Source organism: Chionomys nivalis, chromosome 19 (assembly GCF_950005125.1).
Source record: "Chionomys nivalis chromosome 19, mChiNiv1.1, whole genome shotgun sequence".
Lineage (NCBI taxonomy): Eukaryota > Metazoa > Chordata > Mammalia > Rodentia > Cricetidae > Chionomys > Chionomys nivalis.
Window position 1 is genome coordinate 58,421,637 of NC_080104.1, and position 27,328 is coordinate 58,448,964.

General features: G+C 49.8%; 2 protein-coding genes across 3 annotated transcripts in view; one reads left to right on the plus strand and one right to left on the minus strand.

Annotated features, from left to right (window-relative positions):
• The first annotated feature begins 1,255 nt into the window (after positions 1-1,255).
• On the plus strand, positions 1,256-15,446 carry Ccdc167 (coiled-coil domain containing 167). The gene is made up of 4 exons (XM_057794686.1): positions 1,256-1,337; positions 13,235-13,329; positions 13,529-13,581; positions 14,397-15,446. Exons 1-4 carry the CDS (start codon positions 1,296-1,298, stop codon positions 14,498-14,500), a joined length of 294 nt encoding a protein of 97 aa, XP_057650669.1. The 5' UTR covers positions 1,256-1,295; the 3' UTR covers positions 14,501-15,446.
• Positions 15,447-15,571: 125 nt separating this feature from the next.
• The window catches only part of Cmtr1 (cap methyltransferase 1), a 45,760-nt gene continuing 34,003 nt past the window's right edge, over positions 15,572-27,328 (minus strand). For both annotated transcript variants that reach the window (XM_057794685.1, XM_057794684.1), the window contains 11 exons: positions 23,626-23,682; positions 23,199-23,256; positions 22,516-22,584; positions 21,405-21,536; positions 20,646-20,768; positions 20,120-20,211; positions 19,546-19,614; positions 18,463-18,510; positions 17,689-17,801; positions 17,267-17,375; positions 15,572-16,749 (listed from right to left, as the gene is read on the minus strand). In XM_057794685.1, coding sequence (XP_057650668.1) covers positions 16,608-16,749; positions 17,267-17,375; positions 17,689-17,801; positions 18,463-18,510; positions 19,546-19,614; positions 20,120-20,211; positions 20,646-20,768; positions 21,405-21,536; positions 22,516-22,584; positions 23,199-23,256; positions 23,626-23,682 — 1,012 coding nt within the window. In that variant the 3' untranslated portion in view covers positions 15,572-16,607. The remainder of the gene's footprint in view (positions 16,750-17,266; positions 17,376-17,688; positions 17,802-18,462; positions 18,511-19,545; positions 19,615-20,119; positions 20,212-20,645; positions 20,769-21,404; positions 21,537-22,515; positions 22,585-23,198; positions 23,257-23,625; positions 23,683-27,328) is intronic.

Sequence of the window (27,328 nt, forward strand, 5' to 3'; positions counted from 1 at the left end):
GATGAACTAATGTCCAGCACAAGAAGGGGGATGTATTACCTGGAGCCATAATCAATAACCGGCATCTCAAAGAAATGTAAAGATCTATGGTAGTTTTTTGAACCACACCCCACTCTTTTAAACCACGTCCATCTACTTGCTAGTCCCCCCATTAAAAAAATAATTATTACTTTTTTATTGTTAAAGTTTCGCTGTTGTCTGGGCTGGTTTCAAATTTGTGGGCTCTAAATACTGCCCCCCCTACTCTCCTAAGTAACTGAGACCGCAGGAATGCCACATCATGCTCAGCTATCTTTTTCTTTTAACTCAAATAGTTTAAAAAACAAAAAACACAGCACTTCACAGATGCCAAACGTACTGAGTTGTAAAACTCTGGTTGCAGTTCCGTGGGTCACGGTCTATACGGTAGGGTTATAGTTAAAACACTGTAAACTTCACAGGTCTAAACACTTTAAAATACTAAGCATGAGCAAGACTGTAAAGAAATAGGCAGAAAAAAAGGAGGAGCTAGGAAAGCTCAGGCCGAACATCGCAGGCTGCCTGCCTTCTGCAGGTCTTCTGTGATGTTTGCGGTCTGCTCCGGTCTCGCCAGAACACAGGAGTAGTGTCGAAGAATACAAGACGATAAGGATTAACAGAACAAGGCCATAATTGGATTCCAGCGGGCAGAATGGCTCGAATTGGGAGTAAAGGAGCAGGGCTTGTAAGCTGAGCCTCCTGGGGCCGACTGAATTCGAATGAGGTTAGCCTAAAACTGTGCAGGGAGGGGTGCCACGGACAGATGCAAGAAGGAAGGAGAGAGAGAGAAGGAGAAAAAGAGAGAGGAGGGAGGGAGACGGGGAGGGAGGAAGAAAGAAATAAAGGAAAGAATGAGAAGAAAGGAAGGAAAAAGTAAGGGAGGGAGAGAAAGAAAGGAAAGGAGGGAGGGAAAGAGGGAGGGAAGGAAGAAAGGAAAGAAGGAAAGAAGGAAGGAAGGAAGGAAGGAAGGAAGGAAGGAAGGAAGGAAGGAAGGAAGGAAGGAAGGAAGGAAGGAAGGAAGGAATAGAAGGTTCGTTCTTAGTAGGTAAAGCAGTATCCACCAGGCTGGTCCGCGGATCTCATCCCGAGACCTCCCCTTAGCGTCCGCCCCTCACAAATATGGCCGCGGCAAGGGTGCCGTGCCCCTCAACAAGATGGCGACGGTAGCGGCCCCGCCTCCTTCTGCCGCGTCAGCCAATGAAAGAAAAGCACGATAATTTGCGCGTGCGTGGTGCGACTTAGTGGGCCGGTCCAGTGCGGGGGACACGGCGAGCAATATGACTAAAAAGAAGCGGGAGAATCTGGGTGTCGCTCAGGAGGTGAGGGGACAAGTCAGGTCTGGGCCATGTGGTTGTTCGCCGTGTTCTCCTGGGCGTGGGTCGGCCCGGCGGCTGCGAGGGGGACCAGAAGGAGGAAGCGGGGCGACGTGGCTTTGGGAGAGGCGGCGAGGCGTGAGGGCCCTGAGGGGAGGGAAGCCAGGCCCGGGGATGCCTGGAAGCAGAGCCCCACAGAAGACAAAGCATAGACGGTATTCTAAGGGGAGGGACTCGGACGTGGAGGGGAGACCTGTGATTCAGAAGTCGCTGAAAAGGATCAGTGGGTACTGTCGATGTTAGGGACCTGGAGGGACTGTCGTGGAGCTGGGACCCAGGGATGAGTGCGCTTCTGATATCGCTCAAACGCCTCCAGAGATGGGGAGTTTTTCCTGTGCGGATTAGCTCTGAGGATCTTTGGGAATCTGGGAAGAATTGTAGAGCTGGTGTTAGGGAGGCCTTTGAAATAGTTTCTCACACATGCAGAGGAATACTCCTGAGGCACGTGGAGTACCATATGCGACTTTCCCTGCGTTCTGCGGGTCCTTGCATGTCTGTCATGTTGGTATAGATGAGGGGACTAAGGTTCGAAGTAGAACCCAGGGGTATGGAAGTGCATGCTTAGGACTCAGAGTTCAAAACCAGCCTGGGATACAGAGCAAGACCACGCCCCAAGAGGGGGAAGAAAAAGCTGAAGCCAGCCGAAAATGGCAAAGGTGACGCTCAGGTGGGTTTCCCAGAAGCGGGGACTCATTTCATCTCAGCTACCGTAGGATGTCAGCCTGTGGCCCTTAGGCCCCAGGTGTCCCGGCACACACAGGAATGTAACTCAACAGTGTGTAGATGACAGTGTCAGGTATCACTGTCGAAAGCCTCCCAGAGGCTTCCTGCCTACTGGGTGAGTCTAAACGACTCATCGTAGAGCTTGCGGAAGTGGAGACATGCCCGCTTCTTTATCCCAGGTAACTTGGTAGGACCTGAATGTGTGGTTGAAGCAAGCCACCCGTATCCAAGCTGATGCAGGTGCTGTTTGGCTGTCCTCGGAGCTAAGCCACTGCCATTGAGGGAAGCTCAGCTGTGTCTGCTTGCAAATGGAGCGTCCCAGCTGTGCTTGCTGGTTCCTTGCTCACCTCGTGAAGGGTTGGGGAGGGTCATAACTCTCACCTGAGAGTCCAGCCGCTCCTGTATCACCTGTTGAATGCAACTCGGCCTGTTGTATTGCACGTGGTCTCAGCTGGGCTACCGTATTTAAGCTAGGGAAAGCTAGGCGAGGGGGCGCCATCTCTGCCACTATGAGAAAGCTCTCATCCCTGTTGGGTAAGAAAGGCCTTCCAAGTATGGGTTGTTGGGGAGGAGCACCCATACTACCATAAGTAACCTTCTGTACCAGAAACCCCAAACTCCCAAGCCTCGAGAGTGAAAAAGCTGTCGTTAGCTAACGGCCTGGAGAAGAGGTCATGTGTAGAAAAGTCAAACGTTTCCCGTTTAGACGTTGTGAGCCGGATGCCTCTGTGGCAGCTCTGGCCAGTCGCAGTCACAGACTCCAAATCTGCCTCCTGGCTGAGGTCTGTCGTCCTCAGGTCAGCGTGTTTGCAAAAAAGTGGCAGTGCATGGGATTCGCCTGAGAGCTGCCGTTCCAGCTGAGACTGAGCAGCGCTGCCCTATTTGAGCCGTCATGCCATAACAAATGTCCTTTTTATGGGCTTTCTAGGGCCGCGATTTTTGCATTTTTGTGCTCTTTATTGGTGATTTCGCTACTTCAAGGGATCCCTAAGCACAATGCTAAAGTGCTGTCTAGTGTTCCAGGGCTGTGATGTGGCTTACAGGGACAATCGGCTTGTTAGATTAACCATTTTCCAGGCATGGAGCAGCTCGGTACTACATGATGCTTTGGGCAGTGAGTTCAGTACTAACGAACTGTCCATTTATTAAATAAGATCTATAACAAAACACACATCAGAGAGCACTGTGTATGTATTAGTTGATGAAGACGTTGACCAGAGCTTTGTGGAAGCCCAGTCCTCTTCAGTATTTGCTAACTTGATGTTGGGCCAATTTTAAAGGTTAGAGAGATGGCTCAGTGCTAAGAGCACTGGCTGTTCTGGCAGAGGACCAGGGTTGCTTCCCACCATCCACACGACAGTTCACAATCTCTCTACCTCCAGGTCTGGGGGACCTGATGCCTTTTTTTGGCCTCTTTGGACACCAGGCATACATGTCGTACACAAATGTAAGCAAACATAAAATATAAATAAATCTTGAAAGAAAAAAATGTATCATAGCCAGTTATGGTGGCGTATGCCTATAATCTCAGCAGTTGGCAAAGAGATCAGGAGTTCAAGACCATCCTTACTACACAGCCCAACCCACAATACATGTGATCCTGACTCAGATACACAAAAAATGTAGCTGCCTTGAATCAGTCTGTCTTAAAAGAAAAGCAGCTCTTATTTAAAGCTAATGGTGTGCTTAGGAGGCCGAGATAGGAAGCTTATGAGTTCATGGCTGGCATAGAGTACTTTCTAAGAAGAGTAAGCAGAGTATGTTTGGTCCACAGGCCTTTGATTGCCAGCCTCTGGTCCACTGGACTGGGGCTCTGCCATCTTAACAAGATCGGGACACACCTCTCTGGTATATTTTTTTGTTAAGGAAGTAGCCAGTGCAGTAAGGACCCTGGCCCTAGAGTGCCCACTTTCTATTTTTAAGAACCAAGGTGCATGGCCTCACTACCTGCCAGGGCAGCTGGGAAATGGGCTCATCAGCCAGGAGGCCACATGCTCAGCTGCAGCCTGATAATCATGGGGGAAGGGGCTGGCATGTGGTAGGGACCAGGTCTCCCTCAGGTCACACTTCCCCTCACAGTGTTGCTGTCAGGTGCCCAGAGCGAGCCTGGCATAAGGTGGCCAAGGACAGCCAGCGCCCCTGCCCTGCCCAACTTGTGCAGATCTGAGTTCATCCCCTCTTCCTGCTTCGGTTTCCGCATCAGTAACGTAGAAGAGTAGCTCCTGTCTTTCATCAAGCTGACTCAGATCAATTGATGGGTCTGTCAATCTATCCGCCCATCCATCTATGGTGCGGCTGGAGCCCAGTGTTCTGCTGTTGAGCTACACCCTCAGCTTCCAGCACAGAATTTTAAGTGTTCGACATGCCATGGATTCTCTTAGTGCTTTATATGGGAACAGATCTACCCATTTTGCAGCATTATGCATGGTGTGGCGCTGGTTAGTTTCTTGTCAAGTTGACACAAACTAGAGCCATTTAGGAAGAAAGGACTTCAAGAGATTGCCTCCGTCACAGTGGTCTGTGGGAGAGTCTGCGGGGCATTTTCCTGATGAATGCCTTGGTGTGGGAGAGCCCACCCAGCTGAGTGGTGCCTCTGGGCAGGTGGTCCAGGGTTGTGTAAGAGGGCAGGCAGAGCAAACAAACCATGGGGAGCAGCCCTTCCATGGCCTCTGCCTCGAGTTCCCTTCATGATGGACTGATGGACGGTAAACTGGGAAGCTGAAATTAACCCTTTCCTTCTCGAGTTGCTTTTGGTCGTGTCGTTTATCACAGCAACAGAAAAGCAAACTAGAATGGAGCTTGGTGTCAGGTTCCTGGGGTATTGCTGTGGTCCTGAGCACGTTGTCTGGGAGGATTGTGGGGGTGTTTGGAACCTTGGGCTGGAAATAGCACTAGTGACCCAAGCGTAGTGAGCTCTTGTGGGAGCTAGGAAAATCACCAAGAGCAATGCAGATAATGGAGGCCTGGCTTGTGCAGGTCCAGAACCAAGACAAGACTCGATCAGGGCCGACAGTGGTGTGCTGTTTTTTGTGGTCTGCTGGGACTGAGAAGCAGCTGTGATTTAAGGAGAGACCAGCACAGTAGGCAAGCCCGAGCCATGCTCCCAGCCCATTTCCACCCCTTCAGTAACTGCACTTTTATAGATGTTTGCATGGAGATTTAAAATACTGGCAAATAGACAGATTATAAAACTGTGTGAGCGTGTAGGTATGTGCAGCCTTAGTCCCTACGGTTACTTTTCGTTGGGGTATTGGAGGATTTGAGACCTGTATCCCTGGGCCTCAGCCTGGCATCTGGCTGCGTCTCTGCTTCCTTCTCTGTTGCCCCCAGCGGGTCTGAGTATTGAATGTGCAGTGATGCTCAGTGGCGGTAGATATTGTCCTCTTATTAAAAGTCGTTCGCTCAGAGCTAGTGAAGTGGTGATTTAATCAAAAATGTTTGTTAATCTGACGAGTGCAATAAAAGCCCACAAGTGAGATCTCAGCACCTGCAAACAGCCCTTGCTTGTCTTAATGAAACAATTACCAAGCAGGTGGCCCTGGCCCTGAGGGGGGTCATGGGCCAACTGTGCCAGGTGGTCACCTAGCAGCCAGGCCCCCTTCAGAGGCCCATGGGAGTCAGCTGGAAACAACTGAGTGTTGATTCTGAGTTTGTTCTGAGCAATGAGCAAAGCCCTATCCCATGAGAAATTGCTGCCCAAATGGACAGGGGGAGTTTGGGCTGATGGTAGTTCATGTGCAGTTAAACCAAGACAGTAACTGGATTTGTTTCTTTGGTGGCTGGTCTGCAAGCCTTGGGCCCTTAATAAGCATGAGTCTTAGCCACCCCCACCCTTTTATGGCACTATGGCCACCTGTATGATTGGAAGGTGCCCTGCTAGTGAGCCATGCTCCTGCTGAAGGAGGTAGCTTGGTTAGGTTTGGTCCCTAGTACACAAATCTTGTCCGTTGGGAAAGTTTTTGTGTACAAGTTTCAGAACGGCCTCCATGACTTAGACGCATGGGAATGTTATTCTCCCCGTAGGAGAGGATGGCCACGTGGCTCCTGCGTTGGTGCAGAAGCTCAGCTCTGTTGAGTAGCAGGGCTAGTGTTCCTGCATAGCCTTAACTGGGTCCATAGTCACAAGATAGCTGCCACAGCTCCAGTCGTCTCCCAGATGACATCTGGGACGTCTCATTACCCAAAGCTGTGTGTGACCCTGGCTGTCAGCCAACTTTTCTGCAGTGGAGGCAAGCTGAGGGGAAGGGCTGAGAGTCACTGCTGGACTGGCCAGCTAATCACGTCTTCTGCAGGGGTTGAGAGTGCGGGAAGCAGTTGTTATCCCCTGGTTCTCAGACTGACGGCGACTCAGGACAAGTGGAGGCTTTGGGAAAGAAATGGTTTGGCTGCCGGGCGGTGGTGGCGCACGCCTTTAATCCCAGCACTCGGGAGGCAGAGACAGGTGGATCTCTGTGAGTTCGAGGCCAGCGTGGTCTACAAGAGCTAGTTCCAGGACAGGAACCAAAAGCTACGGAGAAACCCTGTCTCAAAAAATCAAAAAAAAAGAAAAAAGAAATGGTTTGGCTAGCGTGAACTGTGACCACTGTTAATCAGTCCAGGAGTCCTTAAGTGAGCTCTGCATAAGCTGTGGGGAAGCCCCGTTTGCTGCAACAGGGTTAGAGCAATGTCTTGGCTGGAAGAAGTCTTACCCAATTGGCCTCAGTGCCAGGAGGCACTGTTGATTCCAGGTAGGTGTGTGGTTGGGGCTGAAGTTGGGTACTAACATGGAGCTGCCTTGCTGGGAGAGTCTGGCAGATGTGGGCTGTTCAGGGCTTGCTGACCATTAAATGAGCCTCACCTGCACAGGTGGAAGCGACAGGTCGCCATTGGGCAGGTGAGTCTTTCGGCAGCCTGCATCTGGCTCTGCTCCACTTAACGGGGGTCAGGAGACTAAAACCTCATTACCTAACGCTGCTGGATGTCAGCGTGTGTGGAGTGGCTGTTTGCCAGCATCTTAATTAATGAATTCATAAGGCACGGGGCAGACGCCAGCTCTCGAAAAGTGCTTTGAGCCTCTCATCGATGGAGAAGCTTTGCCAGTTTATCAAAAACCAGATCTAGGAGAAAGAAGAGAAACCAAACCCAGGCAGCATTTTGTCCTGAGGCAGCTGGAGGCTTAGGGCAAGGTCTGGCCTGCAAGGTGACTTCCAAAGCTGCACAGTTCCTCTGTGCCGACCTTGGCAGCTCTCCAGGACTGCTGCAGACCTCTTCCTCGCTAGCTGGGGTGGGGTTTATGTTCAGCTGGGTGGTCCTCTTGGCTGTTGCTAGACACTGGAAGGCTTGCTGTCTTCACCTGCTCTGCCTGGAAGAGAAACTTTGCACCGGCCAATTGTTTTGGGGACCATGGTGTTTTGTTTTTCTGCACAAACAGAGTTCTGTGAGCTTCCACATAAAGATGTCACTTACACAGTGTAATGGGGTTACCCATTTAGGTTTGAGGCTGGTTACCTGGGAGATGATGTCCATGATCCCCCATGACTTGGCCGTGTGGCCTAGAGGCTCCAGATGGAAAGTCCCAGCGCTCTTGCCAGGGACCATCTGGGCAGGCGGTCTAGCTCCTTTACCCATTACAGTAAACATCCCAGGGCTCCTGATGTGTGAAAATGAGTGGATTTCCTGGACCAGCTTCCCAGGCTGTGAATTAGAAGAGGAGAAAGCGCTGATGCCCTTTGGGGAGGGGAGAGGAAGAGGGTTTACCAGGCACAGCTAGCCCACACACTTTCTTCTCCAAACTGGATGTATTTTGTGTGCATTTGACAGTGTGGCAATGTGGGGGAGGGTGTTTGTGAAGGGGGAGTCGGCTTAGTATGAAGACAGACGCCGGGCTCTTGGCGCCTGTGTCTCCAGCACACGGATTCCAGGCAGACCCTTCCAGGCAGCGCATCTGTTGTGTGAGAAGAGACCAAGCAGGGCCAGGCACAAGGTCACTCAGGTCTGCTGAAGCCAGACCAACAGACTGCCGCGGGCTCAGCTGGGTGGTGCTTGACTTTGTTTCTGAATGTCAGTAGTTCTTGTTGTTCGTGGATATTTTCATGAAGGGTGCTGGAGGAAAGCACATGGTCCCGGACCCAGTCCCGCCATCTCCTAGCCATGTAGCCTCTGCCAAGCTGCTAACCATCTCTGCCAAGAGTTAGCTTTCTGCACAGTGGTGACAGCCCTTTGCAAAGTCAGACTGGATGCCTGCAGCTGCATATGCTGTCCATCCTAGGGTACAGGGGTGGAAGTTGCCTCCTAGGCTAAGAGAGACTGAGGTGACAGGGTTAGGACACACCTGGAAAGCTGCTTCCTTCCTGTAAGTCTGCCGATAAAATGTGGACCCTGGCTGTTTGCCCTCCTCCTCTGTGTAGAGACTAGAACAGAGGCTGGCACCTGGGCATTGCTGCAGATATGTCCCAGCTGTTGCATCTACTTTGTGGGCTTTTGGTTCCCAGTGCCACTCCTGACTCATGCCTTCATTCAGACACATGATACTATCTTCTTTGTTAAAGTCTTTGGTACCCAGTCAGCTCCTGATCAGACGGGTACAGGGCATGCCCCATGACCACTGCCTGACACACACACACACACACACACACACACACACACACACACGCAAGCCCTTTTGTGGCCAGCATCCTGTCACTTGCTGGCCAGAAGCTCCCAGGGGAGAGAGACAGGAATGTCTTGCCAACCTAGAGAACAGAGTGGGCCTCATGGCCTTAAACCAAGCCCCAGGGGTCCTCTGTCCTTTCCCAGGAGAGAGCCTGGCCCTCAAGGCAGCTGCAGTGGCTGAGACTGTGGACCAGAAGCTGCCTCCCAGCTGTCCTGGTGCTCTGAGTGCTGTGTTCAGTTACTTCGCTCCCCGCAAGAGCTGTGGCGCCTGCTGACTCTCGCTTGTCAGAGGAATAAAAGCTACCCATGCTCCTTTAGCAGCCCTAGAGCTGGCACCCTGTGGGGCCTGACCTGACCTGTGCATGGGCAGCTGTCTATGCAAGTGGCACAAGTACCTTGCCTCTGAGGAGCCTCTTCAGGGCTTTGATTCCTGGAGGCACCATCCTCTGAAAAGATGCCTCCTGGGGATTTCAGGGGAATTTTACAGTTTCCCTTAACACAGTGGTTTTATGGTGCATAGGACCCCAGGGACATTTGCCCAAAGCTCTGGGAGTGAGGCTATATCCAAGTCTGGGCTGGGGATCTACAGCCCTCACCAGGAGCAGACAGAGGTGCTCAGAGCTGTAGGCTGGGGAGGGAAACTGAGTCCCTGACTGTCACCTCCAGCTGTTCTCCTGCCTTCCCTAGCACACTCTAAGCCACCCACCTGACTTGAGTCCTACTCAAATGCAGATAGCCAAGGCCTCAGTTATTACCCAGACTGCAATACAGGCCTCACGTGCAGGCTTCTCTGAGTACCAACTCCTTTTGTTGTACCTTGCTTCTCAATGCCAGGTGCCAGTTCCTCTAAGACAGCCTGCTCAGCACAGGTTCTTCCCCCTGGTATCACCTTGTTCCTGGGTATGAGCATAGTGCATGGATGTTTCTTAATTTACCAGGGAACGCCCATTCTGCCAGGGCCATGCTGCCCCCTTTAGTGTCAGGCCAGTCTTCTGCCAGGCAGAGGCTCTGGTAGCTCCATGAGCTTCCACAATGGAACCTTCCTGTCCACTGCAGTAGTTCCCATCTCTTTGATTGAATCTCTGCCACAGTCTTACTAGCCGACTCAGCCTCACTAGCTGCCAGGCCCCCTAGAGCTGTGCTTCAAACACCCAAATCTGATTGCCAGGCTTCCCCTACCTCAGGTCTTCAGAGGACCACTGCCACTGCTTCTCTGGGCCTCTGTTGAGTTTTCTGTTCAGGGCTCTCTCTGTTGTTCTCACATTTCCACCCTTGGGTTCCCCCATACCTGGCCCTGCCTTTTGATCCCACCCCAGTGCCATCCCACTCAGATCGCAAAATGGTAAGCTGAGCCATGGAGGAGGACCTTGTGTGCTCTCCCACTGCTGTCTGCTGATAGCGGGGCTAGGGCTTCCCTGCCACTCTTGACCCCAGTGAGCATCATTCTCTAACAGCAGCCGTTCCTACACTCCAGCTGTGTGAAGTGCCGTTCTGAGCACATCATTACAGTCACATCTCTGAGATGTCACCTGAGGCACATGAGGCACAGGCAGGTCTAAGGAGCCTGCCACTGAATCACAAGTGGCAACTGACCCAGCGAGCTATTTTATTCTTTATTCTGACCCTAAAGCTTATAGCTTCTAGGGCCTGGCTTTCTGCCCTCTGTTTTCTTTGGCTGGAAGGCAGGGAGAAAATGAACAGAGGACTTGGATTTGAACCTGTAGCCTGTCGTGTTCATAACCCCTGTGCATGAGAGCAGACTGGAAACTCCAGCTGGGGGCTTTCTATAAGGCCCGTTTTCAAGTCTTTTCTTTTGACCTACCTTGTTGGGACAGCTCAGTTCTGCCCCAACGTCACATCTAAAAGCATTATGACCATCCCTCCCTGCCTCCTCCATAGAAATTCTTGGAGTTTCTGCCCCATTATTCCGGTTTCTGACAGTGGTCTCTGCTTCAAGTGCTGCTGGTGTCTAGTCCCTTCCCGAGGGTGAATCTGTGACTTGCTGAAGAGCCTCCTTCAGGCTCAGCCTCCCCCACCCCAGTCCACACCAGGCAGTTGTAAAGAGAACTTGCTATTTAGAAGGGAATCAGAATTGTCAGCAGGACATAAATATTCATAGAGGGAGGTTAGAACTGAGTCCCTAAAACCTTGATTTGTGTTCGCCCATTTAAGCCTCATTAAAAAGTGGCAAATGAAAGTGGGGATATTCAGTGTAACTGCAAATAAATTGGGCTTGTTCAGATAAAGGCCCCCGACTGCCAGCCCCTCGGGCCCTGTCCAGAGCATGATGGCAGTGACTTGGCCACAGCTTCAGCTGTAAGACATTGCTCAGCAAGAGCACCTGGCCTGGCTCTAGGGCAATTACCACTTGTTTGGGCACCTGGTTGCCTTCCAGAGGTATTCAGGGATGGAAACCCTTAACCTGACCGCTCCTCAGAATGGCCTGCAAACCAGGGTCCTGCCCAGAGAGCAGCAGAAAGAACTGAACCTGGACTGGACATCTGGGGCAAGCTGTGTCAGCTATGTGCAAGCACAGCTGTTTTCTTGTTTTAGTGAACCCAAGGGTTTCAGAAACCACTTGTACAAACCCTGAACTATTTGTTCCCAGCCCCTCAGTCTACCCATACCCGAGCTGCTGCTCACTCTAGTCACAAATAGGAAGACTGCAGGAGACCAGGCCTTATGGGCAAAAAAGAGGGCAGGTGGCCTAAGGAGCTGCAGATTTGAACATTCTTAGAGGTCAGGCAGATCATAGTCACAAGTAGAATTGACCTGGGAAGATAAAAGCTTGAACTAACAGGAGGGGCAGTATAGAAAAGGCTGACTTTGCCAGGGGGGAGAGGTATCTTCCGGCCAGTGCGGAAGGTCCAGCTGCATAAGATTTAGGTCTTGGCCGGGCACCTTTAATCCCAGCACTTGGGAGGCAGAAGCAGGTGGATCTCTGTGAGTTTGAGTCCAGCCTGGTCTACAAGAGCTAGTGCCAGGACAGGTTCCAAAACCACAAAGAAACCTGTCTTGAAAAACCAGAAAAAAAAAAAAAAAAAGATTTAGGTCTCAGCATAGCCTCTGACTGATCACTGCAGTGCCACAAGGGCACAGTCTCAGGAGTAACCTGTGTTGGGCACATTGTAGGGTGGCCAGAAGTACCCATATCAGACTGCTGTCCCCAAGCCTCCTCTCCGGTGTTCCCCTCCCTACAGTACAGTTCCAGGAAGGCTTCCGGCTTCTCTGGGGACTGCTTAGTCTGCTGGCTGAGAGGCTGGTGCCATGCAGTTTACCTTGCAGCTTTGCAGATTATTCCTTCACGTGGAGCCCTCCTTCCTGGGCTGCAGGAAAGGGGATATACCTTTCACCTGAACCACCAGAGTGGCTGACCCAGGAATGTCTGAGGTGGCTGTTGTCCAGGGAGATGGCAGGGACTTCAAGTGCAACTTTACTGATCCCTGACCCCAGGCTAGTGGCCAGGGACACCCAGACTCTACCCAGCCTGCTTAGAAGGCAAGTTTCTTTTGGGTAGCTCCAGTAAGGAACGGAGCTGAGACGACAGAAGGGTGTTCCTGTAACGCCTCAGGAAAACTATTCCATCTAGGGAATGCTATCCTTTGATTTGGCCTTGTTTGCTGTCCCTCTTGGGGATGTGGTAAAGGTGGGTAAGTCAGAGCTGGAAGAGGACTGTTTAAGGTTCCAAGGAGCCCTCAACACACCCATGACCAAAAGTGAGGCACTAGCCAGCCAGTCTAGACCCAGAGAAATAGCTACTTAGATACCTGGAGACCAAGTCAAGGCAGAATTATGGTGTTCAGTGCCAAATGCATAACACTGACACCCAGGTCTGGATAGCCTGGCCCAGCATTTACAGACCATTTTCCCACAATTCAGGTATTTTCTTTAAGATCACATATCTAAAATGACAGAGCAAATGGAAGAAGATATGGCTGGCAGCCCTCTTTTAAGAGCTTAGCTACTTTGCCATTGAGTTACGCTGACCTTGATGATAGGCGACGTCTCTGCGCAAGAGCCACATCAGAGAGAGGAGTGGTTTTAAGTTGCATTGTTTCACCAATTTTTATTGATTCTCAGAAAAACGCCTATAGTGACAACACAGACTGCACTATTAGGATGAATCATGGTCATGAAAAAAATGCCCTTACTTTTTAACACCCCCCCCCCCGACATTTAACCCTTCTCCTCCCACATGGAGACTTGGGACCCTGTGCTGTCTCTGCAGTGCTCATTTCCTTCTTGAACCAGCCATGGGGCAGGTTCTGCTGGGTGCCAGGGATCTGGTGGGGATCTGCTGCTGTGCCTGGCTCACCCACTTCTTGTTTCTCGGGACTCAGCCAGGCAGTTCAAAGTTTGAAGCTCTCAACAGCAAAGCTGGGGTCCTGCTCAGTACAAACATAGGTGGAAAGGTAGGGTGGACCTAGAGGTGAGTCCCTCCAGGGCACCATTGCTGGGAGAGCTTAGAGCTCTGCACCTGTTTCTTTCAGATTGATGGCCTAGAGGAGAAGCTGTCTCAGTGTCGGAAGGACCTGGAGGCTGTGACCTCCCGGCTCTACAGGGCAGAACTGAGTCCTGAGGACAGGTAATGCCCCTGTCCAGTTATGCCCCTCTGGCCTGGTCCCCTAAATAAACTAAGCCAAGGCAAAAGGGTCCCTAACTTTGAGCTTTAACTCCTGTCCTCTAAGGCCCTAGTTTTTGGTCCCTTTACTCAGACAAGAACTACTGCCCCTCTGGTTAAGACAGGAGAGAAAGGGTCTGACCTGCAAACTCCTTCCCCACAGGAGGTCTCTGGAGAAGGAGAAAACCACCCTCATGAGCAAAGCCTCCAAGTATGGTAAGAAAGTTCCCTCCTATAGCCAGCCTGATGCCTGGCACCTAGGAGAAAAAGGTTTTTTTTTTCCCCAAAGGAGGAAACAGTAGCAAGGGCTCTCCATTCCCTGGGGTGTGTCTGTGCATGTCCAGAGGCAAGGTTCTCATCCACAGACACTGGACTCTGCATCCCATGCCCCACTCAACCAGAACCGTCTACGTTGGGAGTCCCTACTTGGGCAGGAAAGGGCTTCTGTGGGTAGAGCAATGCTGCCACCTTCTGGTGCTGGGAGCAGAGCATTAGATCCCTGAGGCTAGGACTGTGGTCTGCAGACCCTTCAGCTGTGTCCCATCCTTTCTCTACTCAGAGGATCAATCTGGCCACCCAGAGCTGGCTGGCAGTTCTCCCAGGCCATTGAATAGGTGGGGTGGAGGCCAGGACATCAGTTTCGCCTTTGCACAAATGGTGACTGGGAATGAAGAGTATTGGGGCTCTTTCTAGTGTACCTTCGGACAGCAGGAATTCAGGAACTCTGTGAGCCCAAGGAGGCTGCAGCTGGCCTCAGAGTGAACTATAAACAGCTGGCTGGAGACTCCTGAAGGATGAGCTCTTTTGATGACCTTGCACATTACCCTACTGCACTCAGAGAAAAAGTTGAGCAAGTCAGGCCTACTCTTAGGTCTCAGTCTAGGTGTGGGCACGCTAAGGACATGGCCAGGTTTGGGGTATGAGTAGCTGGAAGGAGACATTTTTGTTTCTATCAGAGTGTCCATTCTGGATGGGAAAAGCAATTAGGTGGGCCTCAGTGTTCTCTCTTGTTCCTATCTTTTTCCTCCCAGAGAAGGAGCTGAAGCTGCTTCGCCAAGAGAATCGGAAGAACATGTTACTCTCGGTGGCCATCTTCATCCTCCTCGCCCTCCTCTATGCCCACTGGACTATGTGAGTCAGCCATCCCCAGCCATGCAGTCTCCCTTCCACTCCCTACCAGGGACCAAGCAACCTTTCAAGCACAAAACGGAGGTGGGGGCCTTTCCCCCTCTGGTTGCCCAACGGCTGTAGCATGGTACTGTCGCGTCCTGCTCAGTAGAGGGGCAATAAAGAGCCCCATGCTTTGTTGTCCGGTGAGTAAATATCTCTGGCTGACTAGCTGAGGAACAGCAAGGGAGGCACTTCTGTCTCAAAGATGAAGGGACGTTCCCAAGTTCTTGTGCAGAAGGAAGGGAAGAAGGGAAGGCAGCATTGTGCCACCCGTTTCTCTAAACTCCGTGCCCTGGCCTGTGATCACCACTGAAAAAAATGCAGCATGCATAGGAAAAGGAGACTTGGACTTGAAGTGGTGGTCCCACACGCTGAATGAACTCATCTTCTAGAGACAGGCAGGGTGAGGAGGCCTCCAGGAGTGCTTGGGTAGTAAGAGCTGTGGTAGTGACCAGACTGACTGGTAGTGACAAGAGCCAGTAAATAAGGTGGACTTGATCAGAAGGAAGCCAAGCAAAAGCAGCTAACACAAGTCACCCCCGCTCTACTCACAGTAGAAGGTCCCATGGAGAGGAACAAAGGAATGCTGTGCGGTGTGAAGATGGGATCAGATGCAGGCAGCCCGCTCAAGCCTGATGGTCAGGTGAAGTAGGCTCAGGACACAACACTGGCCTCTTGTGGAGGGAGACTGGTCAGGGTCAGCCAAACACCCTTCCTTTTCTCTCTCCTGTCCCTTGTCTAAGTGATACTATTTGGTCTGACGCCTCTGTTATTTTAGTCACACAGACTGATCCTGGATTATCACAGTGCCACCATGGAGTGAGCTGTGTGATTTATGTAAGAGAGAAAAGGTGCCTCCCCACCCTCCTGGGGCTGTGGATTCATTCATTCCCCAATCCCAGCTTCAAACAGAACTACACCTGGATGTCTCTGCTCTAAGCTGTCTACCAGGCAGCAGCCCAGGAAGCTTGGGTTCCACAACCCTCCTCCCTTCCTTTTAATGTCAAACCCCAACCACATAGCCCAGAGCCACACAAGCAGTAAAAATAAGTTTAATGATCCAAGATTCTGCCAGACACTGATAGGCCCAGAACTGGGTGGAAGTATGGCATCCTAGCACTGTTGCTGCTGGCTTTGGGGTAGGGGCTGGTGGAAGGGAAGTGACTCCACAGTGGAGTCAATTCCAACCTCACAGGTACCTCAGTGCCCTATCTCCATGGAAACCAGCCTTGTGCTAGCATGGGGCCCTAGGGACCTGAATGAACATTTCTTGAGAGGTACTTCCATTAAAAACAACCACAGGTGCCCTCCCCAACCCAAACCTGGAGCCCTTCCTCCTTAAAGAGACAGAAGAAATGGAGTGACCACATTGTGCGTGCTTCCTAGCAGAGAGGAGGGGGCACCAGAGCTGTCACTAGCTCAAAGCTCTATTAAGAGCTTTAGGTGGCCTGAACTGCCTGAGGGCTAGTGCTACGCCTACCCTGGAGGGGAGCAACAAGGGTAAGTCTTCGAAGCTGCCCAGTGTTTAAAACACCTACAGCAGACACAGTCACACCCAAGGCTCTGGTGTGTCAGGAATGCTGGGCCCTCACACACCTTCCCGGCCTGCCAGGATGAACTCCAGGATGGGAGTGGGGAAAAAAAGACCACAAGAAATAAAACTCTGATTTATACAACAGCTGCTCCTGGCCAGCACACACTGGTGGGCCTCCTTGCTGGCTGGCCTGGTAAAAAGTTGGGAAAACAGGGCCTGACTGCCTTAGGGGTGGGGGTGTAAATGGAACTCAGAAAACAGAGTCTACAAATCCCAGAGGGAATGGCCTGCTCTGGTAAGTCCTAAGCACAACCTGCCCCAAGCAGCTGTTCTCAGGCTGACTCCTAGTGGTGTCAGTTCTCAGGCAGTAGAGTTCCACAAGCATGTGTCCTCTAAAGACCCTGACTGAGCTATGGGAATGGAGATGAGCCCATCTCCCTCATGACCAGGGAGAACATTCCCAGTTCCTTTCCACAAGGCAGGAGCCAGACACAGGGCCTTGCCTTGGGGATGACAGCACATTCATCAGGTGGCAATCCTAAGATCCTCCAGGATTATGACTCTGGATAAAAGAAAGGACGTCCTCCTTGGACAGCTTGTCTGGATCCTGGGGCTTCTGGGAGTCACGCATATGGAAGCCATCTCCCCACTCCCAGAAGAGCCGGCTGTAGTAGCAGGTACTGGGAAGGGGAGGGGGCAGTCAGTGCTGTGCCTTGGTGGCACAGGACCAACAGACTAACCCACCCCTGGAAACTGTGACTTCAAGGATGGATGCTTTTAAATGAGGCTCTGCACTGGCTCAAGTTTAGAGTTCCCCCTCTGGCATCCAAAAGGTACCCACCCAGGAGACCCCCAGCACCTTTCATGCCTCCAAGAACTAACTTCTGCTATACCCTGCATCCAACTGGATTCTTTACTGGTGTTCTAGCTCACCTGCTTCATTAAGAGACCAGTATTAGCTGGCTACAAAAAATGTTGGTAGCTAATTTTAGGCCCCACGGGCCATAGCCAAAGCTTATGTCCTGAGGAGAAACACCTGGAACTTTGAGTCATAAGGGGCAAGGCTGGGAGGCTGTAACATGTTCCTCAAACCCTCTTGCAGGTCCCCCAGCCACCTAGCCAGCGAGCTCTCTGGCCTATGCTTGGGGCGGCTTCTGCATGGCAGTGATGGGTTTCAGGTCAGTGTGGACTACTTACTGAAATGGAGCAATGGAATCTGCAGGAAGGTGAAAGGTAGACCTCTGGGTTTTCTTGTTGTAGAAGAACTTCCTCTTGAAGCTCTTACTGAATGCCATGGTCCATGGCTCTGAGGGAGAAGAGGGCAGGCACTCAGAACAGTACCCATGGGGACAAGTCTGACCAATAAGGATGTTTTCCATTCTCTTGTTTGTCTCTTCCAGCCTCCATGGCCAAGCTCAAATGGCTCAGGAGGGTGACAGGTTATTCTCTAAGGCCTGTGGAGAGGCCGTGCTTACCTGCTGAGAACACCAAGTGGGCATCTATAATTTCTTCTTTCCCAGTCCCCTCCCAAGAGGTACCTCAGAAGTTGCCAACTGTCTACTTCAACAAGGAAGTCTGGGCCAGTCACCCTTGCTAAGGACTAAGGAAGGGGAACCTACCGTTCATGGTCCTGACAATGTAGAGGCCTGTGGGTACAAAGTGCCGGTCGTCCCGTCCTGTGTAGCTGAGCTTTGGCGTGCCACCGGAGCCCTTGATGAGCTTCATTTCTAACCTGGTTTCCCCAAATAGATGGGCATGCTAATGTTAGTCTGTAGGTAATTCACAATGACACCAGTTCCAGTACCCTATCCTGATTTGGCAGAAGAAACCAAAGCACAGATCCTTATGCATACCGCTCCAAGCCACAAAGGCCAGAGTTCACAGCAGTTCTGAGTTTAGGGCACAGGTCTGCACTCCCAGGCGGGCAGCGGGTCTAGGGTGCTGCTCTTTGCGAGGCCTCATAGTGACACCAACAAGGGGAATCACAAGCCAGGGATGCTACTGGGTCTTCAGATGACCACAGAGCTCGCTCACAGTGAGTCATCTGGTGAGCATGGCACACTGAAAGTATGTAAGATACATCTATGTCCTCTGCTCACTCTCAGCACTGTGAGCTGGGGTTTAGTGTTTGAAACAGCTTGCTTCTCTGCCTCTTGAAAGGCCAGTCCTAACCTATTCCAGCATCAATGAGCCTGTATTGCCGCCTTACATATAGCACCCTGTACCCCTCCTGACAGGTGCTGAACCAACTCACAGCTGGGACTCAACTGCAGCAAGGCAGGGGAAGTTGGGAGTGAGGCAGTGCCAGGACCCAGCTCTGTAAGTCACCCCTGCATAGTACTCAGCTATGTACCACCTCCACCAATCTAAACCACACTGGGTAAGTTACTCACCTGACAAAAATCTTCTCCATCTCTTCCAGCCTGTATACCTCCTTCACCCTGTTGAGTAGAGCAGGTGAGGACAGTTTCCTGGGATGTTTGTGAAGAGCACGACAGAGGCCCTAGACCTGTCCTTATCCTCAGGTTCTCTGAGACCAGCAGCCCACAAATGAGGTTGCTGGGCCTGCAGCACTGCTACTCTACTGATTGCCTAGGCTTCCGAGCTGCCACATAGCCCCTTGGGCCTGTACCAGCAGCTGGGATTCAGCAGTGAGTCCTGAAGACAGGAGAGGGCAAAGGAAGGTACGGCAGGCAAATTTTTCTAACACTAACTACCCTTCTCCTCAAGTAACCTTCACTGACACGACAGAACAGAAATCCAAAGGGCAGGCTTTTGCCTGGGTCTGTCTACATAGACTTTAGATCTTCCTACAGCTGAGTTATTCTCAGTAATCTTGGTTCTTCTGTTATTTTGAGGGTGTAGGCTCTAGTTTGAGGCCCAGCCTTCCACATGTAGGGAGGGACCACAAGCCTGCCTTGGGAACTGCACCTGGTTAAGCTGCCTGTTTTAACTAGCAGGCAGGACGTCTTATTAGCACAAGCAGAACTCACGCTGAAGCTGTCTTGCATCCTCAGTGCTGGAGTTATTTCTAAGTTTACTTAGATGAACCCTTGAGTGTTGTATGTAATAGCCTCTGACCTGGAGAAGGTAGTCTACTCTCTATCTATCCCCTCCCTCCTCTTGCCCTGAGCCTGGTACTTTATCCTACCTACAGCTTACAAGCCCCACTCTCTCCTCAAGCACTGGATTTCACTCCCCTAACCATCTTTTCATAATCAAATCCCCATTCCCTTATTTCCTTACCCAGAGCCATGCAGTCAGTAAAGGATACTCAAGCATGAAAGGGCATATGTGCATCTCAAATTAGGATTAACCCATCCTGCCAGGCAGGACAGGGAGCTGCATCCCCAAACTACTGACAGGGCAGTTTAGCCCCAGCCCCTTCTACAACCCTCCCATCCCACTGAGGATAGGAAAAATAAGCAACAAAGCCACCACCAGAGGGGGTCTGGGAGGAAGGGGGTCATCCTCACCTGATAGGATTCATGTCAGGCCGACTGGGCTTGGAGACCGCTTTCACAAATTTCTCAGCAAGCTGAATTCTACAATTCAAACAGAATCCTTAGAGGAAAGCCAGGGAACCTCAGCAGCACCTGAGGCATTTTCATAGCATCATTGGGAGCCTGGACCTATACAAAACATCCAAGTGGCAGCATTCATGTCCCCTGGATTCTGACCTCTGTGAGCTGCTTTTCCTAAAGTGTGTCTTTTGCTGTGTTCAGTCATCTCCACTAGGACATCAAGAACCATTATTGTACATGTCTGCTCTTTCACCCTAGCTCAAATGCACCAAGTTGAGACTGCCCATGTTCTGACCACGATTTTTAGAAGAAGCCCTCCCTCTTCAAACAAAGCCACCTTTATTCAGTCTTTACACAAATGACCGATCTGAGCAACTGTAGCATGATAAAATATGCTGGAATTGGGCAACCAAAGCCCACACCTCAGCAAAGTGTAATGTAGACCCATCCTTCCTCCTGCCTTTGATGGACATGGGAAGTCCCTCCGTCCCCGTGTCCCCCCCCCCCCCCCCGGGCCCAGGCGCACCGCTGGTTGAAGTGCTGCTCTCTGACGTCGCTGCCATTCAGCACGAGGACATCGAGGATGTGGATTGCACTGATCTTCCGTTGGGCCTTCCCCTACAAGGGACAAGCATGCTCTCCACTGTATAGGTACCAGCCTCTGGCCCACTGTGGCATGCCCCAGTAAGACTGTGGCCATGCTTACTCTAGTCAGCTGGCTTTCCACTGTGTTGCCTATTCACATGGAGTGCTCTAAATGTCATCCCTATACTGAAATAATGTAGAGCTCACAGAAAATGCCAGGTCTCTTCCTTCCTAAGGGATTGCTAGTTATGAACTAAATTGGCTACTAACAACACCTGGCAGCATGTCAGAACTGTGGATAAAGGCTTTCTGTCTGTCCCTTCCCAGTCTCTCCCATACTACATGGCAATTGTTTTATAGGAAATTACTTCATCACACCATGAAACTACACTGAGGTGGAAGGCCAGGCTCCACAGTCCCCCAACTCCTCTGCCTTAGGGTCATCTATAAACAAAAACCCTTCTGACCTCCCCTTTCAGCTCATGCACAATTTCCACACAGAGCAGTGTATCCCGGGGCAGCTCTGTCTTCAGGTCCAACTTCACCCATCGGTCTGACTGGCGTCCATCCCACGTGTAGATCTGGGACTTCTGTAGGCAGGGAGAAGAGTAGGCATGAAGACTTAAGAAATGGGAGGTTCTCGTCTCAAAAGAGCATTAACTTGGCACTCAAGCAGACAAGGGCTGGCTCGTGACAGTAGAAAATGTCTAGGAGGGAAGGAGTTTGTGACACTTGCCCCTCAGCCTCCACAGGAGTAGAGATGGGCTCCATCTTGCTGGTAGGAAACTGTACAAAAGACCTTCATCTAGTGTGATGTACATGTGGAGGTCCTTGTGATGTATGCGTGGAGGTTGGTATTACAGGAAGGGAAGGAGGCAAAAGGAAAAAAATACAAAGTAAGGACACAAAAGAAGTGACTGGAGAAGAGTCAATTGCATGGGAGGAAGCAAGATGTAAAGCTAACAGGTCCTCCCTCCGTTAGCTCCCAATGGCCTTGAGGGAGAAGGGTGTCTTCCAGACAGGAAATGGCAGGGGTAGGATTGGAGACAGTTGGCCTCCCAGGATCAGCCTGATGAGCTACTGGCTCTGCATTTCAAGAAAAGCGACAGAAGACCTCTGTGATGCCAACAGAACGAACACACAAGAGTGGCCAGAAGCTGTCCACATCTCCAGACAGAGGACACTGCCACCACCCCACGCCAATGGGAGGCCAGAAGCTGACTTACCCCCAGGCCCAGGAGGAATTTCTGCTCGCTGCCAGACACCATACAACGATAGTCCAGCACAGGACGGATCTTCTCTAGGGTTTTGGCAGTGAGCAGTGTGGGCTTGTAGCTGAAGATGTTGATGTCAGTGTCCTGGTAGCACAGATCAGAGAAAACACTCCTATGCTGGGGCAGGCTGACAGAGGTGAGGGGACAGGAAGCATCTGCTCTCAGGAGCAGGCTTCCCTGCACCCTCCTCTCCACCTAACCAATTATTAAATAGGATCTATTTCCATCTGCCTACAGTTTTCCTAGGAGAAACTAGAAAATGAAAAAACACTGAGTCCCAAGTACGGATAGATTTACCAGAGCTATGGGGAATATCAGCAGAATAGAGCAGCCATGCATTCAGTGTCACTGAAAGCAAGGATTCCCCAACAGTTGGCCTGAGAGCAGAAAAATGATCTCTCTATGCCATTCAGGAAAATATAAACATCTTGAACCTCATTCTTTAGTCTGTGACCCTCACAAAACCAGCACAATGACCACAACTGAAGTGATGCCCTGGGAAAAGCTGGAGGTCGATGGCAGAATTCTTAAGACTAGCTCACTAAAAACAGGATGGAGAAGCTGGACCAGACCCACTGTGGCTCCTCTGCCGTTCCCCTGCATAAGATCATCTCTTCCATGCAAACAAACCCTTATGATCCTGAATTTTCAGAACCTTTGGGTGGCAGAATGCTGGCCCAAGCCCATCTAAGACAAGACTCAGCTGGGCGGTGGGTGGCGCACACCTTTAATCCTAGCACTTGGGAGGCAGAGGCAGGCGGATCTCTGTGAGTTTGAGGCCAACCTGGTCTAAAAGAACTAGTTCCAGGACAAGCTCCAAAGCTACAGAGAAACCCTGTCTTGGAAAAAAAAAAAAAAAACAAAGACAAGACTCTACTGGCCAGAAGTGTTCTTGGGAAACCCTATATAATACAACAAGGTTCTAAGTGGAGACCTTAGTCCATTCCTTTAGTTCCCAGGTTGATGCCTTCTCAATCTTTAATTGAAAGCCAGGGCTGCCTCAGTGACACCTTCTGCCCCTAGAAAAAGGCCCCTAATATGATGCCACAGAAGCCAGATTTACCTTGATTAGCTCAAAAAACTTGAATTTTGGGTCTGAAGAAGAAGGAGCAACTCGAGCCCGGTCTGGGATCTGAAAAGAGACAGATCAAAGGGTTTATAAAATTGTTTTATTTTATGTGTGTGGGTGTGTTGCCTGTATGTCTGTCTACCACATGTGTGCCTGAAGAGACCAAAAGATGGCATCAGATCTCCTGGAACTGGAGTTAAAGGCAGTTGTGAGCTACCATGTGGGTATTGCACATCTAACTTGGGTCCTCTGGGAGAACAGCTAGTGCTCTTATCTCTGAGCCATCTCTAGCCCTGGCTTTGGTTTCTAAATACCCTGTTGACACGCTATATGAGGAGATGGGTTCGGGCTGAGGAAGAGTAAATGGCATACAAGCAAAAAGGCCTGGCAAGGGAGCTGGAAGTACAAAGTTCATTCCCTATCTAGACCCTGTATCAACACAACCCAAAGTCCTTTTCTCTACACCTGTTAGATATAGATGGGGTCATCAGGGCAAAATACAGACTGCCCCAAACCTCTATGTTCTTTTGACCCAGCAGCAGGCCAAGCTGTCAGAGGGTCAAGAAGGTAACTTGTAACATGCCAAGGAGCTGGGCTCCCTTTCAGGTGGGGGGTTAAGGTGACAATCCTGTTCTCATCTATAGCTTCCTGGTCTGGGATGACAATGGGCTGCTTACCTCCCACAGTCGGAGGCATTCTTTCCGGATCTCTGCCTGCCTAGGCTCACTCAGGGTGCTAGGGAAACAAAACCAGAACAAGATTAAGACTCTACGGAGCCCAATATGACCTTCTCAGCTGCTTAGAGGTACACTGCAGCAGTGAACATCTGAGTGCACATACGGGCTGGCTGTCCAAAGACAGCTCGGAATTTATGGACTGAAATCACTTCCCCTCCCACCACCTGGATGCTGTCATTCCCTATACACCCCTTCCCTCCACCACCAAGCACTGATTTCTCTTCTGCTCTCAAAGACATTACTATGCTGATATCCCACAAGGCAAAATGAACCCGAAGAGTAGCTTTAACATGCTAAAGAGATAGGGTTGGTGGGAAAAACAAAGCGAGGGCCACTCTGAGGCTGGTGAGAGATGGGTGGCACTCACGTGTCTTGTACAAAGGCATGGATTTTGGCCAGGGCTTTGATCTGCAGGCTGCAGTGGCTAAGAGAAAACAGATACAACAGGATCAGCATAGAAGTGTGGTCAGAGCAGCAGCCATCTGTATGTGAGGAAGGTACTGGTGAGTTACATGGAGCCCAAAGACAGCAGAGCAGAGCTGAGCTCTCATCACAAGTGCGCTGAAAGGTTTTCATCCCAGCCATAAAAAATTCAAACACAGTGGTGAACTGACTAAGAAACAGCAAAGCTCATACCTAGTTCAACTGCAGACAGCACTGACAAACCTGCTACCCTAACAACTGTCTGTCCCTTAGCCTTGTACACAGTGTCTGGCACTTAAAAAAACTAGCCGGGTGGTGGTGGCACATGCCTTTAATTTCAGCACACAGAAGGCAGAGGCAGGCGGATCTCTGTGAGTTTGAGGCCAACCTGGTCTACAAGAGCTAGTTCCAGGATAGGCTTCAAAGTTACAGAGAAACCCTGTCTCAAAAAAACAAACAAAAAACTATTGGGGCTGGTTAAGAGCACTCACTCACTGGCTGTACTTCCACAGGAAACAAAAACTTTCAAAGGGGCTGGGGAGATGACTCAGCGGAGTTCAGATCCCCAGTACCTGAATAAACGCTGGGCAAGTGCTGGCAGCTCACCTGTAATCCCAGCAATGGGGAAGTAGAGACAGGATCCTTGGCGCAAACTGGCTAGCTAGACTAAGTGAGTTGGTGAGCTCTAGGTTCAAGTAAGAGACTCTACCTCAATGTGTAAGGTAGAGCACAACTGAGGAAGACACCTAACATCAGCCTCTGGCCTCTTGAAAACCACCAGAGGAAAAGGCACATGATAATAATGACAAAGCTAATAGTGGGAGCTGGAGGTGGCCCAGTGGTTAGAAGCACCCACATCAAATGGCTCACAACCACCTGGAACTTCAGCCTCAGGAGATCCAATGCCTCTGGCCTCTGCAGGCAACATCAGTCCCATACACAGACACAAAGTTGGAAAGAAAATATTTTATAATAGCTTCCCATCAGAGGAAAGGGAAGTGAGAAATGTAGAATACCTTTAAAGTAGTAAAAGAAAACAAAATTCATTCCCAATTAAAATGTTCTCAAAAAAAAAAAGACATGCTTTTTTTTTTTTTTTCTGGATGTTTATGTTATAGGTTGTTCTATTGAAATAAAGCCTCACTATGTAGCTCAGCCTATCCTGGGAATCAGTGATCCCTTGCCTCTGCCAAATGAATGGTGGGATTAAAGGTATGCACCACCATGCCCAACTAAGAAATGCATTTTTATTTTTTAAAATGTTTTCTTTATTATTTATTATGTGTACAGTGTTCTGCATGCATGTACACCTGCCGGCCAGAAGAGGGCATCAGATCTCGTTAAGATGGTTGTGAGCCACCATGTGGTTGCTGGGAATTGAACTCAGAACCTTTGGAAGAGTCATCGGTGATCTTAACCTCGGAGCCATCTCTCCAGTCCAGAAATGCATTTTTAAATAGACAAAAACTGAAGGGACTGTCTCAGGTATACAAAATGACTGAAGTGGAATGACTGCAGACAGGAACCTGTAAGGCTCTCCAGGAAGGATGCAGAAGTGTGTGAGGAAACACAAGACAAGAACATTGATCCTAAAACTCAGAGGATCACTGAGGCAGAAGGATAGCAAGTTCCAATCAGTCAAAGCTACACAGAACATGCAAACTAAGACTTTCTGGAAAGAAAACAAATCATTCACCAGAAAAAGAAAGAAAAGTCCTAAATGGATTTCATTTTCAATATTTTAAAATTTGAGATGTCAAACATGAAAAGGAAATAAAACTGCCTCACTTCACAGATGACATGTCAATTGAACAAGACAGAAAGCCTAGAAGTAAAGGCTCATTTACTACTACTTATTAGCATTGCTAATGAAACAGCAAAAGATTTTGGAAAGTGTGCCCAGACCATTTAATAGAGAAAGGACAGTCTGGAAAATCTGGAAAAAATAAAGTGAGACTGTTAATGCCATATACAAAAATAATTTAAAATAAAATGCCTCAACACAGACGCTAAACTTGCAGATCTTACAAATGAACAGGGAGAATCCCCACAACAAAGTGTAATAACAGAAGAAATGAGGAAGTCAGTGTGGAGGCCAAGAATTGCAGGCCCAGTTCCACCTTGCACATTCTAACTCAGGATGTGATTGCTTGGTTCTCTTGAAATTAAGATAGGCCATGCCATCCTGACAAGTGGTCAGGACATGCAAATGTGCTTCTGCTCCTTCTTTTGTAACTATGAGGTCACCTGGGGAAGGGTGGTCTTCAGCATACCTGATCTAGAGCACTTTAGACAACAGAATGCTAATGATTTGATGTCTCAGAGTGATAAAACAATTGACTATGTGAGTTCCTTTATATCATTTTTTGTTACCTTCTTCCCCCCCCCATTTATGTTGGATATAAAAGTTGTGGAAAAAATAAGTGTGTGTGTGTGTGTGTGTGTGTGTGGAGGGGGATTTCAGTCACTGGAATGCCCTCCCAACACTTTCTGTGGTTTATGTCATCCTTTTATTTTTTATGTGTCTTCATATTCTTTACTTATATTTCTAAAATTTCCATGCCCCAACCGTGGTAAGAAGTATTTTTGCTGAGGCCAGTCCTCAACAACCAGGTCATACTAATGTTAAAAACTTTTGTGCAAAGGACATAATACAGTGAAAAAAAACACAGGGCAGGAGACAGTATTTCATATCCAAGCCTAGTAAGGGATTTATGTCCAAAATACACAGATAGCTCTTTAATTCAATATTAAACCAATGTTTAAAAAATGTCTGAACACAGACAATTATCACATGTACTCACTCATAGGTGGTTTTTAAACATAAAGAAAACCTGCCTACAAATCACAATCCCAGAGAATTTAGACAACAATGAGAACACTAAGAGAGATTTACATAGATCTAATCTACATGGAAAGTAGAAAAAGACAAGATCTCTTGAGTAAATTGGGAGCATGGGGACCTTGGGGGAAGGTTGAAGGGGGAGGGGAGAGGCAGGGAAGGGAGCAGAGAAAAAATTTAGAGCTCAGTTTAAAAGAAAAAAAAATCTGAAAAGGAGAGGTAACCAGAGCTCTAAGATAGCTCAGCAATTAAGAATGTGCAGTGCGGTGGCTGGGTGTAGTGGAGTACATCATAGCACTGGGGAGGCAGAGGCAGGCCAATCTCTGAGTTAGAGGCCAGCCTGGTCTACAGAGTAAATTCTAGGGCAGACAGGCCAGGGCTACACAGAGGAACCCTGTCTTTGGTGTGTGTGGGGGGGGAGTGGGGTTGGGGAGAGAAGCAAAGTGCTCTTACAGAGGACCAAGGTTCAATTCCCAGTACCCATGTGGAGTAGCTCACAACTGCTTCTAACTCCAGCTTGAGGGGAGGCAATTAAAAAGGGGGAAATAGCTTTCCGTCTCCCACCTGAAGAACCCTGAACTGACATGGTTTGGGCTCTTACCAAACATGCTATTCACTTGCGTCCCATTCATCTCTGCCTCCAGTCAAGGGTCTTCACAAGACAGCAAGCACAAACTTTTCCAGACTATAGTGACTGAGACTATAGTGACCTGTCTACAGACCATAGGCTTTCTTCTCACCATCAGAGCCAGGGACTCACCTGCCAGTCTTGGGACTGCACATGCAAATGTCCTGAGTAACAGTA

What these genes read in the sequence shown, in the direction of transcription:
- Ccdc167 (XM_057794686.1), top strand. Translation starts at nt 1,296, where the DNA reads ATGACTAAAAAGAAGCGGGAGAATCTGGGTGTCGCTCAGGAG. An exon ending in ATCTGGGTGTCGCTCAGGAG is followed by an intron (nt 1,338 to 13,234) that starts GTGAGGGGACAA and finishes TGTTTCTTTCAG; the next exon opens with ATTGATGGCCTAGAGGAGAA. An exon ending in GAACTGAGTCCTGAGGACAG is followed by an intron (nt 13,330 to 13,528) that starts GTAATGCCCCTG and finishes CCTTCCCCACAG; the next exon opens with GAGGTCTCTGGAGAAGGAGA.